The 19,759-nt window shown below is 43.1% G+C and overlaps 2 protein-coding genes across 4 annotated transcripts in view; both read left to right on the top strand.

Moving 5' to 3' along the window:
- Window positions 1-1,790: 1,790 nt before the first annotated feature.
- Window positions 1,791-9,935, top strand: DBR1 (debranching RNA lariats 1). The gene is made up of 8 exons (XM_054386022.1): window positions 1,791-1,987; window positions 2,079-2,203; window positions 2,291-2,371; window positions 3,834-3,919; window positions 4,934-5,158; window positions 6,485-6,565; window positions 8,172-8,317; window positions 8,840-9,935. Exons 1-8 carry the CDS (start codon window positions 1,791-1,793, stop codon window positions 9,513-9,515), a joined length of 1,617 nt encoding a protein of 538 aa, XP_054241997.1. The 3' UTR covers window positions 9,516-9,935.
- A 4,419-nt stretch (window positions 9,936-14,354) lies between these two features.
- The window catches only part of ARMC8 (armadillo repeat containing 8), a 64,873-nt gene continuing 59,468 nt past the window's right edge, over window positions 14,355-19,759 (top strand). For all 3 annotated transcript variants that reach the window (XM_054386349.1, XM_054386350.1, XM_054386348.1), the window contains exons 1-2: window positions 14,355-14,399; window positions 16,511-16,587. In XM_054386349.1, the coding sequence (XP_054242324.1) occupies window positions 14,355-14,399; window positions 16,511-16,587 (122 nt within the window). The remainder of the gene's footprint in view (window positions 14,400-16,510; window positions 16,588-19,759) is intronic.

The raw sequence follows: 19,759 nt of genomic DNA, 5'->3' as shown, positions 1-19,759 counted from the left end.
CAGTTTTGCTGAGTAAACACACAGTTAAATTAGGGATGACAAGATTTATAATAGTGTTCAAATACACCATAAAAAAACCCAACCAAACCAAACAAACAAAAGCACAAAAACCCCAAAACCCAACAAAAGAACCCAAACACCTTACAAACTTTACTTTGCACTGGTTCACTTTTGAAAATAGTGGCATATGGAGTAGGAGATATGAGCCTGAGCTAACAAACTCAGAAAGTAACAATTGCAGTATCAGCCTACTTTGACTGACTGGGGATGAATTTGGGTAGGCAGGAAAAGTGTCTTCTGTCAGTCAGGAAGCCCCCAAGACAGTGTATCTTGGGTAAGGCAATATATTCCAGAGACTCATGTACGTTTTCTGTCTTTCACACACTTCCTTTCAGGAAGTCTGAGAAGTGGCAAATGGGAGGCACTGCTGTTCCCCAGAGGAGCTGGAAAGCCTTCTCAGGAGATGTGTTTTACAGGCCAAGTTCTCACACTACATCTGGGTAAGTCTCAGCAAAGCCAGTGAAAGAGCCAAGTGCACCTAGGGACACTTTAGTGTGTTCTTTTACTCTGAAGACCTGTGGGGATGAAAACCAGAAGAACTGTGCCCTCCACTTCAGCTGGGCTTGGACAAGAGCCCCGAAGAACACACAGTAACCTCAGATTGTGAAATTATGAAATGTATTAGAGAACACTCATGTTTTCTTGGTATCAAAAGAGAGGCCATTATGTAATACTTGCTACTGAGGGGAGGAAAAGGACGGGAACAGGAATGTCTACTTAGTTTCATGATTACAGGGTAAGTAGCAGCAAGTTAATGTTTAACTATTTTGTTCAATCCCTCAAGACTGGTAAAAAAAAATACCAACAAATAGTGGAAAAAGTCTGGAGTGGTTTTATTATGTGATACCTATACCACACTATGATCCAATTCACTGCCCTTCAAAGCGAGGACACTGGTGCTGTTTGAAAAATAGACACATAATTTCCCACCCTGCCTCATATACAATTGCCCTGGTAAAACCACTGACTGTTCCTGGCATTGTGTGTTAGAAAGTTACAAGGAGTCATGCTTGACTAAGCTAAAAATATGCTTGCTTCATGCTGGGCTGCCAGGACAAGAGCATTTTAGGGATGGTATGTCCTTTGCGATCCCAAAGCACAAATGTCAGAATAAAGTGCACACAGCTACTGCCTGCTGCTGCCACTACTCCCCCACTGTTTTGCGTAGTCTTTGTGCCACGCAGCGATAACCAAGTAAAGCTTGTGCTGCTTTTCTGCAAGGCTGATGGGAGTGGGCTGTGCGGCTCTGGTGAGTAGTTTCTGTACTGTAGCGTACAGCGTCTCCTCAAGCAGTTTCTATACCCTCTGCAGGGTCTCCTGCCCACCGCAAGAGTCTTCATTATTTCCTCAGGCTCCGTCCGTGTGAGACGGGATCTTTTGATTTATTACGGGCCGCTGCGCTAACTGCCGCTGCAGCGCGAAGCAGAGTCCTTGCGCAGGTCCCCCCTGCCCCGTGGCTTGACTCATCTCCACGAGAGATGGGGAGCACGGAGACTCCCCCGGGCCCATCTGATAGCGGCTGATGTCTGGGCGGCCTCTGCGCGGCCATGACCGCGCACGGAGCGCAACGAGCGCCCCAGCGACTGTCTGTTGGGGAGAGACGCCGCCGCTAGCCCTCGCAGCCTTCTAGCACCGCGGCTGCCCGCCAGGCCCCACCAGCTGCTACAGCGCGCAGGCGCAGCGGACACCGCCCGTCCCTCGGCGCCTGCGCGGTATTGTGAGCGGCGGCGATGAAGGTGGCTGTGGCGGGGTGCTGCCATGGCGCTCTGGACAAGATGTACGAGACGCTGGAACTGCTACAGCGGCGGCACAACGTGCGGCCCGACCTGCTGCTCTGCTGCGGAGATTTCCAGGCCGTGCGGAACGAGGCGGACCTACGCTGCATGGCCGTGCCCGCTAAGTACCGCCACATGGAGACCTTCTACCGGTGAGCGCCTCTCGGCTCGGCCTGGCCTGCCCTTGTCCCGCCGGGGCCCGGCCCTGTCCGCTCCGCTGCAGCAGCTGCCATGTCTCCGCAGGTACTACTCTGGCGAGAAGAAAGCCCCGGTCCTCACAGTGTTCATCGGCGGGAACCATGAGGCGTCCAACCACCTGCAGGAGCTACCCTATGGAGGGTGGGTGGCTCCCAACATCTACTACCTCGGTAGGACTCCCGCCAGAGTTTTCGCTCCCAGGCTCTTGCCCTTTTCAGGCCACACTCGTAAGCAGCCGCTCACCCGTTTTTCCCTAGGTTATGCGGGCGTGGTGCGCTTCCGCGGCGTGAGGATCGGCGGCATCTCGGGCATCTTCAAGTCTCACGACTACCGAAAAGGTATGGCGAGGCAGAGCGGGCTTGTTGGGAGAGGAGCACTGAATCCGATCGCCGCGGCAACGTCTACCTGTTTCTCATACCTGAACTAGTTCTTATACTGGAAACCTCTGTTGACTCAACACACATTTAGCTGATGAGTCGGTAGCTGCCTGGCCACCGCAGTAGAACGGCATTTGAATGTGGTTGGTGGAACAACCTTGATTTTTCTGTGGCAGTGTCCTTTTAGCGTGCAATGCAAGACCATTTAGTTTTCTTTATGTGAAGTTGTTAGTTTATAAGTGTTATATTGTACAAATATGCTGTCTTGAATTGAGGCTTAATGTCAGTACATCTTGAGATCAATTTTTTCTGTTTATATATATGTATATTCAAGAGCCCTTTCTTGGAAGGGCCTCTATCAGGACACAGAAATGTCACAGATGATAGTTTGTGTGACAGAATATTGCATGTGGGAGATGTGGCTTCTTTGACAGTAATGCTAACTACCAAAAAAGGCATTTTTTCCCTGGTCATTAAGAGTACACAGGAGCTCTGCTAGGTGTTCAGGTTTTTTGTCCCAAGGCATAGCTGGAGATTTAGGTGCCTTTTGACAGGGTACGTGTTTGCACTTCCAGAGTCTGTGGTGCCTCTGGGAAGTTACATGCGTGTTTAAGCTGCTGCTAAATCTGTTAAGCTGTAGTTTCACAGTTGGTGGCAGGACTCTTGAAGAAACACAAAAAAATCACAGCTTTTGTGTCCTGAGTCAGGAGTCAGATCTCCTGCAGTGCTTTGCTATCGTTCAGTTAACACATCTTTCTGAATGGTTATATCCTAAGTTCTGATCACTGACCAGTCCAAGAGGCTTGCTATGTACTCTTAACATGTTACTGTTGCCTTGTGTTCCTTGGCAATGCCATGTTTGCACATGTAGCCATGGTGTTAAGAGATGCACGTGTCATGACTGTGCAGCAAACGGCTCTCTCCATGTGTGACTGCATGTGGCTGTGCAGCATAGCTGTGGAGGTAAGGGCTGTGGGGAAGGAATGAGGGGTATTGTCTCACCAGAGAGGTACAAAACCTCATTCAGGAATTAAGTACATAAATATTTCTGCCAGAAATTATTTGTTTCATACAAGTCCTGGGGTTTAAATATTGGAGTCAAACTCCTGTTTTTCCTTTCCACAACTGAATTGCTGTGTTGTCTATATTTATGAAAATAAGACATAGAACAGAAGAAATGCTCATTGTTGTAGATACATGTTTACAACATACTTGCATCACAAGTAAAAGGTTAGCAGCCTGTTGGTGTAAGCCTTGTGTAAAGGGAATACGGTATCTCCTTTGATTGTTGGCAGCCTCATATTTGGAGTTGCTCTGGGTGTCTGTGACTCCAAGAGGCTAGCCTGCAAACAGTGCCAGGATGGAACTATTGATTCAGTCACCTACTCTTTCTTCCCACCCCACCCCCCTTGCAATGTTTCAGGCCACTTTGAGTGTCCACCATACAACCAGCAGACAATTAGAAGCGCTTACCATGTGAGGAATATTGAAGTCTTCAAACTCAAGCAGGTGTGTGAAAATTTTTATCTTTTTCATTCAAACAGTGGTAAATAATTTTCATTAACTTCAAAGTAAGATGTTAAAGTTACTTTGTATGCTATTGATAACAAATCTTGCTGACAACTCCCAGCTTATTAGGACACACCATTTTATGTTGTGTGTTATGCTACTATTGTTCCTGTTGAATGTCTCCTCCAATGCTTTGTGTAGGAGTGCAAATTTGATCTGAATCAGGCACTGGCAGGAGTGGATGTGGTGTTTTGTTTTTTTTCTTCTTCTTCAAATTGGATAAAATTCACAGAAAGGGAGGTAGTCCAGCTGTTCCAGATTTCTCTTAGCTTTAGGAAGATGGATGCTACCTTGTCTAACGTGCAGGCTGGTCGGTAACAAAGTTAACTGATCAAAATTGAAGCGGCTGAATAAGCTAATCCCGAAGTCCTGTGGCAGAAATATTTTTTACTCTAGGGCAAGAAATTCAGAGGACAGAGTAGTTTTATTTTTGAGCTATTGCTTACTCCCTGCTTGGTCACAAGGGCTACTCCATTGGGTGCAGGATGTGGTGTCACACTATGTAAGTGTCTCATGGATGATTATTTAGGTTGCAGTTGCACACTCAAGTGTTCAGTATATACGGGGATGCTGAGCACAGGATAAAAGTTTGCTGTAATTGTAAAGTGTTTGATACATTTCACTGTAAGTTTCTTTGGATTTGAGTTTCAGCTAGAGGTGTTCTGATGCAGCTGATGGAAATGTGCTGAATATTGAACCAAGGCATGCCTAAGACATTGATTAGGCTTCTTTGAGGAAGAATATTGTGCTTATTTTTAGAAGTTTTGGGGGAAGAAGAAGCCTTAGAGAGAGAGGTAGTGCTACACCTGCTTGCTTTGAAAGTGAGGGTGTTGGTTGCAGCTAACTCATTGATTTGAGGTAGAACATGTTACAGACATTCTGTCTTATGCTATGTGTTTTTTAAACTTATGTATTATGTCTTTTATTTGTACTCTATGCATTTTGGCTTGACAGTTAAAGCGTCCAATTGATATATTTATGTCACATGATTGGCCAAGGAGCATATATCACTATGGAAACAAGAAACAGCTTCTGAAAATGAAATCCTTCTTTCGTCAAGAAGTGGAGAGCAACACCCTAGGAAGTCCGGCTGCTTCAGAGCTTCTTCACCATCTGAAACCCACATACTGGTTCTCAGCACATCTTCATGTTAAATTTGCAGCTTTCATGCAACACCAGGTAAAGAGAAGGGGTGGGAAATCAAAGATGTCTGTGCCCAAGCACATCTTAGAATTCCAATGCAAGTAATTGTGTCCAGAGAAGCAGCTTCTTGATGCTTTTGCTTAGTTCCTAAAACTCAGCTTAAACCTCAAAACATTAAGTGGTGTTAAGGCTCCTAGCTTGTGCAAAGTACAGAGATGTTCTAGATCAGTGGTGTAGCTACCTGATCTTCAGGGTGAGTGTGAAACAGCTAACATTGCACTTGAAACTCCTTGAAAAGCACTGTTTCCCACTTTAGTGGTGAGAGAGACAACTTCAAGGTGACAAAAAAGTGACTGAAGCTAGTGGTTATCTGGGATAGGAGGATGCTTGTAATAAAGCTTGGCAGATGAAGCAGCCTGGTCACCTGTCAGCTGAAACTTCTCTTGGTTTATGTTATTTGAGTGAAAACCCTGTACCTATTGGTTGAAGCTTCTCTTAGTTTGAGTTGTTCCTGAAAGTGGTGTGACAAGTTACTTAGCTGTAAAAATGTAACTCTAGACCCTCTAGGTTCACAGGTTTGTTTCCAATTGTGCTAAAGTATTTCTTTTTGTTGAAGGCTAGGTGTGCTTAGCTGCCTTGGTTAAAGATAAACTGTGTCTCTTGCTTTATCTCGCTGTCATCTGCATCCAGCTTCTTGGAGTCAGAACAGAATCATCAAATCACTTCAGCTGGAAAAGATCTTTAAGATCATTGAGTCCAACCATTATCTAACTCTACCAAGTCTGGGACTAAACCATTGGCCCTCAGCACCACATCTCTGCCTCTTTTAAACAGCTTCAGGGATGGGGATTCCACTAGCCCCTCAGAGAGCCTGTTCCAATGTTTGAGAACCCTTTCAGGGACAAGGTTTCTTCTAATCTCCAACCTGTACTTCCCTTGGTGCAACTGGGGAGAAGAGACCAACTGCTATGTGCTTCAATCTCCTTTCATGGAGTTGTAGAGAGCCAGGTCTTCCCTCAGCCTCCTTTTCTCAAAACTAAACAATCCCATTTGCTTCTCACCAGGCCTGTTCTCCAGACTCTTCACCAGCTTCATTGCCCTTCTTTGAACCTGCTTCAGGACCTCAGTGTTTTTCTTGTAGTGGGGGCCCCAAAAATGAACACAGTACTCAAGGTGTAAGACTCTTGTTAGAATTCCAGTCAAGTTTGTCTTTCTCTTTGTCCTTCCATCCCTTTCTTATAATCCTATGCTAATTTTATATTCCAGGAAGTTCTTTTTCTTGCTTTTAAATCTTTCTATGTAATTTTAGAATGGTCAGATTTCATAAAAACGCTGATGTTGTGTTAACACTTTGTTTTCTAGACAAACTCCCAAGAAGAGCTACCAAAAGCAACAAAGTTTTTGGCTCTGGATAAATGCCTACCACACAGAGACTTCCTGCAGGTAATGTGCAGGTGGTTTTCAGTCTACCAGTACTCATAGGTGGTGTTAAGTGCTGTGCTTAGATATAAGGTGATGAATAGTTGTAATAAATGGAGGAATTAGAAAGAAACTAGGGAAAGTGCATGTATGGAATGGTCTTTAATACTATCCTGGAATAAGCAGACCTTGTGTTCTGTCATGCACGCACAGTGTTTGCTTACTCCTACCATTTCCTTCTACCCTAGAACAACTACTTGACCTAATTGGAGGAGCAGCTCTACTTTAACCTGAACTGAATCTCCTCTTGTGGGTTTTTTTTTTCTTTCCAAATGTCAAATCTAAAAAGAAAGCCCACTTTGAGGCTCTTCCTGCACACTTTAGTTTGTGTCAGCTAGCACCTCTTTCTTCAAGTCTGTGTTAATTAATTCGGACAGAATTGAGTCCTAAGCTCAATACCCTAATTTCCTTTCAGTACTGTGAATTCCAGCAGGAACTCATGTGATTTCCTAGAAGAATGGCTCTACTTCTTTTTGTTTAGCTAGGAAGGGCAGTGGACAATTAGGTCTAGGCTGTGGAAATTTTTCATAGAAGTGCCAAAATGATTTGCCATGAGCAAACCTGTCATCATGTCTGTGGCCTGCGTCTGCCGTCTGGGCTGCTATATCTGAAATCTCAAATGGGTCAATCTAAAATCCTTTGCTATGAGAGGGAGCTGCAGACAGCATATTCTTCAAATGCACTCAAGTGTTTTAGTTGTCTTACTTTAAAGTAGCTTTTATTTGTCAACTTAAAGGGAAGATGATCCGTTATCTATCCTTTAGATGTGTGGTGGGATCCATCTGCCCTGTAACTACCTGTGAAGATGAGAGAGTATGAGGATGGGCTTTTGCTATACAAAGGTATACTGGGGTGCTAGTCCAGACATAAAATCCTTCGACCACACATATCTGGAGTAGTATTGCCTCCAGCAGAATGGTGATCCATATATGTGTAGCTATGGTTTAAAAGGTATCCTTTTAGTTCTCCTCCAAAACTACCTTGAAGGATTGAATTATTTCATCGATTATTTAAAGCCAGAGAGAGACTTAACTTACTAGTGCAGTTAGGCTTAACAGAATGTTTTTATTCTGGTTAATGTCACTGAAAACAAAGAGGTTTAGGTTTCAATTTGTTGGCAGTTAAAATAGAACATTTCATGTTGATTTAGTTGCTGTGTGAAGACTGCATGTTTATGCAGCAGAATAACTTGCTATTAATTCTTCATATATTTCTGCTTGGAATGTGGTGTGAACTTAGGAGTAGGCAAATTCTAATTTCTAAGTTGTGCAGCTGTCCAGTAGCTGGCAGTAGGGAGCATAGGGAGAAGGATATGATGCTTTTTAATTTCTGTGAGCTAAAATACAGAATTTTTTGATTGTCCTTTCTTACTGTCTTATTGCTATAAACTTTTATGTAGGGTTAACAAGAAAGGGCTTGAGATTACTAACCAGCTCAGTGTACCTGGAACTTAATTAAAATGCTGTACCGTGTGAGTAAGACTTCAAACTTCTGATCAGTTTCTATTTGTCAAGAGAAATAACTCACCCTACATGTTTTCTGTGGGTTTGTTTTGTTTTGTTTTTAACAGATAGTAGACATAGCGCATGATCCTAGTGCAGGTGACTCGCTGGAATATGATGCTGAGTGGATTGCAGTCCTCAAGGCCACCAACAGCCTTATTAATGTGACTCAAAGTTCTTGGAATATGCCTGAGAAGAACGGCCTCCATGCAAGGTAAGTTGCATGCAAAACAGAGAGAAAAGCATGGGTTTGCTGGGCTGGAAGTAAACATATCTTAGAGTTGGGTTTCTCTGCTCTAAATCCTGTAATGCCTGTAGGACTTCTTAAATATCTTGGAAAACAAAGCGGGTGGTGATAACAGCTGTATTCTAGACCATACACCTTTACTGGTCTACACAGGCAGGCAGTTTTGTTCTAGACTTTAATACCACCTTCTGAGATGCATGATGTTAAGATACATGATGGCTGATCCTTTTGCCAGGTACACTGAGACTGAAGGACAGGCTGGATTATGGTAGTAGGTGGATGAATGTTTATTATGTAGGTTCATGTAATGCACAAATCATCGGAGGGTAGAGGGGAACCTCAGTATTGACCAAAAGCAATATAGTTTCCTGACAAATCCCTTGGGAAGTTAGGTTTCTCTTGTAAGATGAGCTTGTTACCCATTTTTGCACTGGGAAATGGCAATACTTTTTGCCTAGCTGCACTTTTAAACTTTATACACTTATTTAGGTGGGATTACAGTGCGACAGAAGAAGCCATCAAAGAGGTTCTAGAAGAGCTGAATCATAACCTCCAGATACCTTGTAACTTCACACTATCAGCTGCTTGTTATGATCCCAGCAAGCCCCAAAAACACATGCAACCAGTTCATATCATCAATCCTCAGACCACTGAATTTTGTGCCCAGTTTGGCCTCACTGATATAAATGCCAGGATCCAGCAAGCTAAAGAAGAGGGCTCAGTACGAGGCGAATACGAAGACGACGAGGAAGAAGAGGAGATGGACAGTACAGGGTCAGCAGAGGAACCCAGTGACTATAATACAGATCATTCTGGACTTTCATCCATTAATCCAGATGAAATATTGCTGGATGAAGAAGGTGGTGATGAAGACTTGAGTACATGTTCTGTAGATCCTTCCCCTGATCATCCTCCTGACTTTTCTGCGAGTTTTTCTGACATCCGGATCATGCCAGATTCCATGGTGGTATCATCTGATGATGCTACGGATTCCATTAATGAGGAACTGGAGAGATCTGGTGAGGGTAAGCAGGTAGAAGAGAAGAGCTTAAATGAGAGACCATTAAAGCGCATGGGTGGTAATGGAAATGGCAATAGTGGCATTAAAATTAAGAGGAGGAATCAAGCTATCTATGCTGCAGAGGATGAAGATAAACCAGAGTAATACTTCATGTGATGTGTATATATAAGTTCTCTCTGTATGTTTTTATGGGAAAGTGCTGAGAACTGTGGTGGACTACTTTTAATGTTACTTGATCTTATTCTTGTTACTTTTTTAAGCTGAAGAGGCTGTAAGTTCCTCTCACTGGGAGGAAGATTTATTTGGATTGAACATCAAAATCCGAAGCAGACTTTTCCAACAAAGTACTTCATCAGAGGATTTAAAGTTCATATATGATCAGTTATTTTGCTTCAGTTCTTGGTTGTTAGAGTATACCACATATCAAAGCCTGTGCTGCTAGACAAGATTCACCCTGCTTGTTTAACAAAAGAACTCTTAAACTGTCACTCAAGTCAAAGGGAGAGGATGCCTGACTTAAAAAGACCAAATTATTTCATTTTATTGCTTTTGTCTTGTTTTATACTGAACTTTTAACACAAAATAGCATATGCAATAACTCTGTGAACTAAATTTGAAAATAGAATTCCCACAGAAACAAAACAGCAATAGAAGAGTTTTTTTTTTTCTGATGTTTATGCCATACAAAAACTTCATGGTCATGGACAACGTGTATTGTCCAGTGTCGCCTTTTAATTACAGCTTTGATAGGAAACCAAGTCTCTTCATCTGAAGCATGATAATTTTATGGGGCCTGTTGAAATGTGCATCTCTCTTCTTAAAAACTCATTTGTGCACTGTTCCCTAAAATTCAAAAACCGTATCCTAAAATTTGAAGTGTACAGAGTTAGGATGAACAGCTTCCTAAATGTGTACATTTAGGCTGTTTTGTGTTTCCATATGAAGTGGTTGATGTTTTTAAGTTGGCTTGAGACAATAATGCCTACTATTATGATTAGGCCAAGTTTTCATCTGTCACTTCAGTAGTGTGTAACTTGCTGAATTCTTACAACTGGATTTGGAAATCTACAAGGTAGCTTCAGCTGTAAGTTCAGCTGAAGGAGAACAGGAGTTGCCAGAATATAGATCCTCCTGGAAGTTTTCTTGGTACTGTTTAAGTTTGTCCTGAAATAGTAGCACACAAATGACACTCTGTTTGGCCTGAAAGGCTGTGAGGACAACAAAACGTCGAGTATTTTCAAGAGCTATAGCACATGCCATTAGACTCCTCAATCTTACAGTTAAGTTCTGTTGGTATTCTGCACTGAACTTTAGGAGTCCAGATGAAGTGGGACATCTCATCATTGAGCTTTAAGAGCAGAGTTAGCTCCTGTGCACTTTTACTCCTCTATATCACAGGCACTGTAAAAAAGAAAGTATCCTGACTGGAGGAAGATACTGGAGTCATGAGTGAAATGGATTGGTGTGTGTGAGTTACATAGCAAGGAAACATTTTTAAGGTCAAGACTTTTGTCTTTAAAATCAATTCCACATTCTGGGATTCATCTTTGTTCCTCTCAGCAGTTCACTATGAAAGGTAGGTGCATAAAAGTATTCAAGTGGTAGAAATGGCAAAAATAATACTCTCCGGAGTTCTGATTAACAGCTTTATACTGGTGGGTTGATGCCGTTAACATCTGGCATGGTGGTCGTGGTGTTTTTGTTTTGTTTTTTTCCTGGAGGACACTTATCTTGTTACTAAGTTATTAGATGGGCCCTCTTAATACTGCTTCTGTATCTCCATGCTTGCTCATTTGTCAAAACACCCACCAGAGCTGTGGTATCAAGTAGTGAAAAATTGGATATGCTTGGTGTAAGCCTCAGGTTATCTGAAGTAGCTGTGAACTGTCAGCTAAATTACTAACAGTAGTTGAGTATCTTGGATCCTTAGGTCCTGGCTCTGCAATGCTAAAATCTTAAGCAGGCCTCATGATCCAAAGGCTATAAAGGAAACAAAGTATTTTAAGTATAAACTTTATTATGAACTTATGTCTCCCAAGAAATCTGAGTATGGTATTAATCTGTCAAATTCTACATGAACTGGAGTGAAGATGTATAGTACATGTCATAGTTTTTTGTTTGTGTTTTTTTTTTTTTTACACTGACTTAAGTTTTTAAAGCAAGTTAATCTGTTGTGTGTCATCCCCAGTCCTTCACTTTCTGCTGAATGTAGTTTGGCTTTCTTGAGAGCTGGAGACTGTGAGAAGATAGAATAACGATTTTTGTTTATTTATTTATTTTTGGGTAATCTTTAAGACTTCATTTGTATAAAGTATTTCAACATCCATTGATCAGAGTGCAGGTGGTAGATAGTGAATATTTTTTTTCTCTTAGTACACATCACGTCTTACCTATATAGTCATTGTGCCCTTTCTTGGAGTTGCTCACATCTTTTTTGCAGTTTGAAGTGTCCAGCTTTGTGTTTTCCATTGTGGATTTTCCCTGTCCCCAAAATCCTCTGCTGCATGTAGGATTCAGCTGAAGCTCTGATCTTGAAGCTTTTCCAGTAAAGACCAAATACTCCAAAAAATAAAAAACACTAGGGAAGGCTGACGAAGTTTTGTGGGTTCCTTAGACCAGTCTTCAGACCTTTTTAAAAAAGAGGAAGTTTTAAAGTCTTTCTGAGCAGCTTTGACTTTTTAAATTTTCATTAGGAAGATCTGGAAAATGTTTGTCAGACCCTCACTTGTGACAGCATCCCAAAGCACATTTATTGTGGTCCCATTATCCTCTGCAATATCTAACAGCTAGCAAACCTACACTTACCTCCCAGGAGCAAAAATTGACAGTGTGAACCCTGATGAGTGTGGTTTTATGTTGTGGGGTTTTTTTTTACTATTCATCCCTCCTCGTTTAATTCTGTTCTTCAGGAGCAATGAGTTCATAGACTTGCTATCCCGGTGCCTTAAGATGGGAAATACAGGGGCACTAATACCACAGTTATCAGACCTCAGATAAGTCTATGGCAAAACTGACTAAAGTCCTGGGATTTTTAGGACATTTTCTGCAAAACCCCAAACCAAAACCAAACAAGCAACAGAACCTGACAAAGAAAAGAACCCAAACCATCTCTGTTCTTCACAGCAAGGCAGAGGAGGGGAAGTGGCAAGCCATACCTGTATCCCACATTAATTAAGACTGTGCTTTGGTAGCTGGTTTCAAACAGTTCTCCAGCTCTCCACATAATTGGTGTGAATGAATTGCCAACACATGCTGGACTCCCACCATCTTTGTTACATTCCAGGAACTCCACACAGGCAAAATCCTGGATGATGTGTCAGAAAGATCTGCAACATACCATGATTTCTGCTAGTGTAGTCAGAGTATAAGATAGATGAAGCTAAACCTGGCTGCTTGTAGCAAAAAAAAGGTCAGATTGCTGTTGGACAGCTGAGAGGCTGTCCTGAAAGCTGTGCTAGTGACGCTGTCTCATAGGGTGCAGAATGGGGACTATGGAAACAGCAGTGGGATGTGTGAGAAGAGTGGTAAGGTCAGCTGCCTTGTTATCCAAGTGAAGCTGTTTGAGTTAAATATAGAATCATAGAATCATTTCAGTTGGAAAAGACCTCTAAGACCATCAAGTGCAACCATTGACCTAACACAACCCTGGCTATTACACCATGTTCTTAACTGCCCTGTCTATGATATACCACATTAGTCTTCCAAGGAGGACACCATTGATTAGTGGCTTTATGGTGTCAAGTTGGTTACTTTGTGTAAATAATGCCTGGGAACTATGTCCTTGCAGACGACCCAAAATAGTGATAGTGCCTGGCTTGTGCTGGAAATTTCCATCAAAGCTAAACAAAAGGCTGCAAGACGACAGCAAGGGCATCAAGAGATAAAGAAATAAGAACTTGTCAACAGAAAAAAACTTATCAGCAAACACTACTCTTTAACATATTACAATATTGCCTTGAGGGCAGAAGCCCCTTATGTACATCACCCCTCTCAGAGCAAGTGCTATCAATTTTTATTGACACTTTTAATTGAAGATAAGCTGTAAATCAATCAGGTATTAGGAGGCTGTGCTTAAACTGTAGTTTGGTGATAAGAAATTGTGTGTCACAGAATGGTAGGGGTTGAAAAGGACCTCTAAGAATCATCTTGTTCAACCCCCCAGGTTAAAGCAGGATCACTCTAAAGCAGGTTGCACAGGAACACTGCCAGACACATTTGGAATCTTTCCAGAGAAGGAGACTCCAAACCTCTCTGGGCAGCCTACTGCTGTGCTCTGCCACTCTCAACGAAAATAATTTTTTTCCTTAAGTGAAATTGCCTGGGTTCCAGATTGTGCCTGCTGCCCTTTGGCCTATCACTTACCGTTTAGCTATTGATCAGCATTGATACAATCCTCTCTCAGTCAGCTCTTTTCCCCATTAAATAGCCCCAGGTCTCTCTGCCTCTCTTCGTCTGAGAGATGTTCCAGCCAGATGAAGTCAGTTACCCACCCAGTCCCACACTAGCCGCTTAACGGAGTGTTCTGAGAGGAGAGCTGAAGGAAATAGCAACGGCTAGGTCAGTCACCTGCGGAGGCACGGCCAGCCTTATCCACCTCATATGCCGAGTACCGGGGCAGGGCGCAGGCAGCGCTCCGCATACACAGAGAAGAGCGCCGGACACAAGCCCGCACCTGTCCCGAGCCTGCGCACATCGCGCCGGGCCGAGCCGGGCCGCAGCGGGAAGCGCACGAGGGGCCCACCCCGCGAATCGCAGTGGCGGGGCGGCAGAGAGGCGCCTGCGCTTTAGGCAGTGCGCCTGACGGAAGGTAGCGGGGTTTCGGCGTCGGCCGATTCGCTGGGCGGGAAGCTGCCACCCCCTTTTCCCTCCTCTTCCCTCCCCGCCCGGCAGCGCAGCGCTTCGCGATGAGGCCGTGCCCACCGGCGGCGGCGAGGTGAGCGTGAGATCGCCGCCGCCGGAGCTGCTGTTGCTGCGTCCGCCAAGATGGCGTGTGTGTTGGAGGCGCCGCTCCGCATGAGCGTCCTCTCGGTGAGTGTCGCTGGGCCCTTTGCCGCCGCCGCCCTTCAGCGCGGCCGCCGGGGGGAGGGAGAACGCCCGCTCCTCCGCTCGCTCGCTACTGGGGCTCGGCCTGACCTTCGCCTTCGCGGCAGGTCCCCGGCACCTGCCGGGCCCCTTTGTGTGGTGGCCCCGGGGCCAGGAGTGGACCGGATGGGCTCTGTGGTGGGCCGCAGGGGTGACATGGGCGTCACCAGGGCGCTCGGTCCCTTGTGCTCCCCGCGTCGCAACTTCACGCCAGCGGGGGTGAAATCTCTTCCAAGCGGCGTTCCCCTCGTTGCTGGGTAGTGCCTACTCTGAATGTAATTTTACTTGCTGACATCGCTTAACACACTTCAGCTGTTCTTGTGTGAATGTTTTTGGTACCTCCGAAACTCTTGCTCAGCGAGAAGAGGGCTCGCTGACGTTATTTGGAGTGGTACCGAGCAGGTTGCAGCAAAGGTCGGGAAGGTCTCTCACAAACGTAGCGGGCTCCCAGCCTGTAGTGTTTTGGAGGCGAAGCGCTGACCTTCTAATAGCTTTTCGGGATCTCCCGGCACGGCCTTGTTGGCTTTTGCTGTAGGGAGGAGGCTGATGTGTTGCATCTGTGGACAGGGCGCTGGCCTTGCGGAAGGGGGTCTGACAACTCTGGCTGGTATCCTTTCCTTGGGGACAGCTGAGAGTGAGTAGAACAGCCAGTGCTGGTTCCTGTCCTGCTGCTCTTCAGAGTTGAGCGCTGAGAGTAACAGTGCGAAAGGTATGGTGTGGATACTGCTTGAAAGAGACATGGGCTTGGACTTTCCCCCCTATTTTTCCTTAAAATTTTTCACTCGGTAAGAGAACTGTATGGCTGATGGTATTGATAAATTATTTTTGGAGACTACCTGAAAAACTTGTTTGTTTAGATATGAATGCCCTCCTACGTATCACAAACCTTGTAGCTGATAAGGTGAAAGCCAGGAGAGTTTAGAAGCAAAGTGGTGGGATCTCTGAAGTCCAGAAGACCTTGGATGTAAATACATAAATACAGTACATGAAAATCTTTTGCTGGTCTCATTTCTTTCCCATTGTATGGGGAAAGCTTATTTGTGGAACTTATTTGGCATCATTTAATAGTATTCTTGGAGACAAAGGAGTCTCGCTGCCTCTAGATGATTCTTCTCTCAGAGTCGTGTGAGACCACAGGCAAGAAGCTGCTGATGCTTCGGACATCTGGGTGGGGAAGCAGAAGTACATTGAGCCCAAGAGCAGATACTTGAAAAAGCAAGGAAGACTTTTTAATTCCCTTATAGCTTCTTTGAAGGAAAACTCATAAGGATAAAATGGGAAAAACCTAATAAAAAGTTGAGCTGGCAAAAAAAAAAAATCCAAAGTGAGATAATTGAAACACACCCTGGCATGTATTCATGAGAACCTGGAGGGAAAATTCCCTTCCTCTTTCCCACCCTTGTTTTTTGGAATGCTTGCCATCTCCAGCTTTGGATCTTCTCAAAGGGAATAACAAATAATTGGTGCATAGATGTTTAGCTTACAAGCATGGTCCTGTTGCTGAGAGTTCACTTTGTCTTATAAAAGAGTTATGGGAATGTTATGAAGGATGTGTGGTTTTGACCGTGTTGAAGTTGTGTGGGACAGTCTTTGAAATGCGTAGATATGATAAAGTTACAGAGAAATATCTTCCTACAATCTTCCTTATTTTTGAGACCTTGTTTGCGGGTGTGTTTCTTGAGGAACAGTAACTGCCCTTAAACTTTCCCTCAGGAATCCCTGGTTTTTCTAAATAGTAATTGAATATGACAGAACTGCATTTTAAGGCAGTGGTGACAACTGAAGTAGACCCTTTTGTATTCCCTGTTAACTTGTTTTGACTTGTAACATGTTACCTACATTCAGCATCATTTTTAAATTACACTTGAACACAGGGTTAACTCATTGTGTGGATGTTGCCCAGCAGTAACATCCTACACGTTTAATTATGATTCTGTGGTTTTGCTGGTATCTTGCCTGATAGGTTTTGTGGACTTACTGCAGCGTTAGCCATTCCTGTTTGTCTGCTATTACATGAATATAAACTCTTACCAGTCTTTTTTTTTTTCTCTCCACAGGAGGTAACGGCAAGTAGCCGCCACTATGTTGATAGATTATTTGACCTTGATCCTCAGAAAGTCCTGCAAGGTGTCATGTAAGTCATCTGAGACACACTTGGGCTGTTGGTTGTGTCTAGGCTAGGTTTGCTTGGATTCCCCTGGAGTTATGTCCAGGGCAAGAAGCTCTTCCTATTTTCCTTTTTTCTTTTTTTTTTTCCCCCTTTTTTTTAAATCTTATTGGAAAATGTTCCTGCAAAGATGGCAGTATGTTTTAGCAGACTATCACTCTGTAGTGTATAATGCAGCTTCCCAGTTACCAGAAATGAGGTTAAACATTCTGTGAGCATTCACATTTTTTGGATTAATTTATTTCTTTTGGCCACCTTTTCCTCTTCTATGTCTGCTGAGACTTTTTCCCTCTTATTCCAGTGCTAAGTCAGTGTACCTGCCTCTTTTTCTCCTGCTGCCATGCCTGAGTGTTGCCTTTTTTTTTTTTTTTTTTTAAGCATGGCTTCTGTCTCTATGATGGAAACTGTAAGCTGAAAGAAAATGCTTCCATAAGAAATTAGTTCAGATGCAAATTATATTTGGGTACTTATGTTGCATGCCAGTGATATGGGATAATGACTGAAAGAGTGAGTAGAGGACTTCTGCTGAACAGGTAGTAAAACTGGTGCAAAGATCTGGTTGTTTTCTTGCTGTCTTTGGGCTATAAGCTTTTCATTGTAACCACATAGCAACATGGCCAGCAAGTTCTTGCCCCATATTGACTTTTGGTGGCTAAACCAGACCTTTTCAGGCAACTTATTGGTTGTGACTATCTGGCAAAATACCAGAAGGACATTGAAGGACTGAATGGATCCAAAAGCTAGGAGTGTTGGTGTGGCCTAGGACAGACCAACGTATTTTCCAGTAGCAGATGAAAAACTATTGCAGAAGGTATTCAGAGGCAGCATATGAAAGTTAGTATCCCTTTGAAGTACGTGAAAAACACAACATATGGTAAGTGTCCTGGAAACTTCATTGGTTGAGCTACTCCTTTACCTCTATGAAAACTTTTGGTATACCTCTGTGACTATGTGCAGGTTCTTAACTGTTCCCTGTAGGAGAGTCTTGTTTTGCTTCTGCCACATCGCCACCTTAGTTCACTACTCAGAAAGGATAGTGTGATGATCTTGGGGCAAGGATATGTCTCATCCTTGAGTGGGTTGACTGAATCCCTCTTTTCTCCTTGGCAGATGCTCTGAGCCCTGGGTGGCCCTCCCTCCCTACTCTCCTTTCTTTCCAAAGGACTGGAACCCACAACCCTTGATAATACCTTCCCTGTCTTTTGAGGTGTTTTTTATACCTTTTGAAGTGTAACTGATTTCCCAGAAACAGCATTTTTAGGCAGTATCTTTGCCTTGGCTAACATCTGAAAATCTTCATCTTGTCCATGGATGTCAGTGGATTCTATGCTGAGATGCTTTTCTTGCATTTAAAAGCAAGAAGGTACTGATTTATTTTACAATAGCTTTGAAAAGGCAGAATTGGATGGTAAGCCCCATATTTGTGATGCTCTGGTTAAAATCCTAAGAGTACTTCCTTCCTGACATGGAGTAAATCAGTGTGGTAGGTTGGTTATTTTTGAATACTGGTGGATGGGTGTAAAACAGTCCCATTTAGAAAAGTATATACATATATATATATATATATATGAAAATGGAATTTAGAGCAGTGTGTGTACAAAAAGGTCCATCCAATATTTTCCTTGGTCAGAAAAATACTACTGCTGTGCTCTTCTTCCTTCGACTTTAAAATATCTGAAGAGATACTGAAGGTGGAATGAACTGATATTTGGTGTGGGGTAGCAGAGGATCAAAGTTCTACCAGAAGTGCGTCTCAGAAGCTTTACCAGATATTCTGCATACTTTGCTGAAAATCTTTGGTTTCTAAGATGTTCTGTTTTGTGTGGGTTTTTTTTTCCCTGCATCTTGGCTGAAAATTTTGATGACCTAGATTTTTATTTTGATTGATGGAACTGTATGAATATCAAGATTCAGAAAATAGGTTGTCTTCAGGGGCTTTGTTTCTTCAGATTGTTTTCGGTGACAATAGTTCTGTTCTTTGTATGCTATTTAAGACACTTGAATGAATAACTCTGGTTTGGGGCTTTTTTTTTTATTGCATCCCTGTAATTGTAGTGAAAACCAACAAAATTTTTACAAAAACCTCTGAATGAGGTTTGATAAAGCTAAAAGATAGATAAATTCTTCTTGAACTTGAAAATCATACCAGTCTAGTTGCAACATTGTAACTTGAGAAAGCTTTTAATTACATATTCTGACATTATTTAAATGCACAAATCTCCGGTGTTTTCTGTCAATTTTCAGAGAGCTTGTACTCAGACTCTTCTTTTGTCCAGAGAGTGAAGTCTTACCAGGCTAGGAGCTTTTCCCTCTTCTTCCTCATGGGAGAACCGAGCAGCCATTTCCCTTTTGTCTGGTACTGCTGTTGAGATTCTTACAAGGATGAGTGCTGCCTTTTATGTTACCTGATAGCAAACTCTGAAATGTGCAAGGCCCACACTTTCATACCCAGGTCTGTATGGCAGTGTATGTATTTACCTTTTTGTTTACTCTCTTTATAAGTGAACAAGCTTAATAGAGCACTTCCCTTTTGTAAGCATAAACTCCACAGTGTAGCCATGCTTATGCCTGAGAGGTCTTGCAGGTTTGCTTTGTGTCTACTTAGGTGCTCCTCTAAACCTTTCATCTTCTATGTTCTACTCTGTGGTTCAAATTTTGTCAGAGATTGCATTCTGCAAGGTCAGCACTGATGCTAAGTATGCATCTATTCAATCTGTTCACTGTTGACAGTGCATAGACTACCTCAAGCAGATATTGTAAGGGGTTAAATGCTGTGTTCTCTCAGAAGCTCTCTTAAATGTTTTGCTGTTATTGGCAGAGAAGCAGAACTGTAAATTCCTGCCTTGCTATAGGAGCTTCATTTGTCCCAAGGTGGTTGCTACAACATCTTTCTGTGCTTTTCAGTGTGACAGTATTTTAATTTATTTTTTTAAATACTTCTGGGTGGTGATTCTTAGACTATCATTGCCTTTTCATTCACCCTTAAGCTCAAGACCTTATTGTTCAGATGCATGACTGTTATGTATGTTTGTCCTCTATTTTTTGGTCAGGAGTTTCTTTGAGAGGCAGTTTGTCCTGCTTCCATTTAGCATGATGCCTTGAAAGAGGCAATATATCATTGTATTGGGAGCGATGTAAT

This window comes from Indicator indicator, chromosome 13 (assembly GCF_027791375.1).
Source record: "Indicator indicator isolate 239-I01 chromosome 13, UM_Iind_1.1, whole genome shotgun sequence".
NCBI lineage: Eukaryota > Metazoa > Chordata > Aves > Piciformes > Indicatoridae > Indicator > Indicator indicator.
The sequence above is the reverse complement of the archived record's forward strand: the minus strand, read 5'-3'. Positions and strand labels throughout refer to the sequence as shown.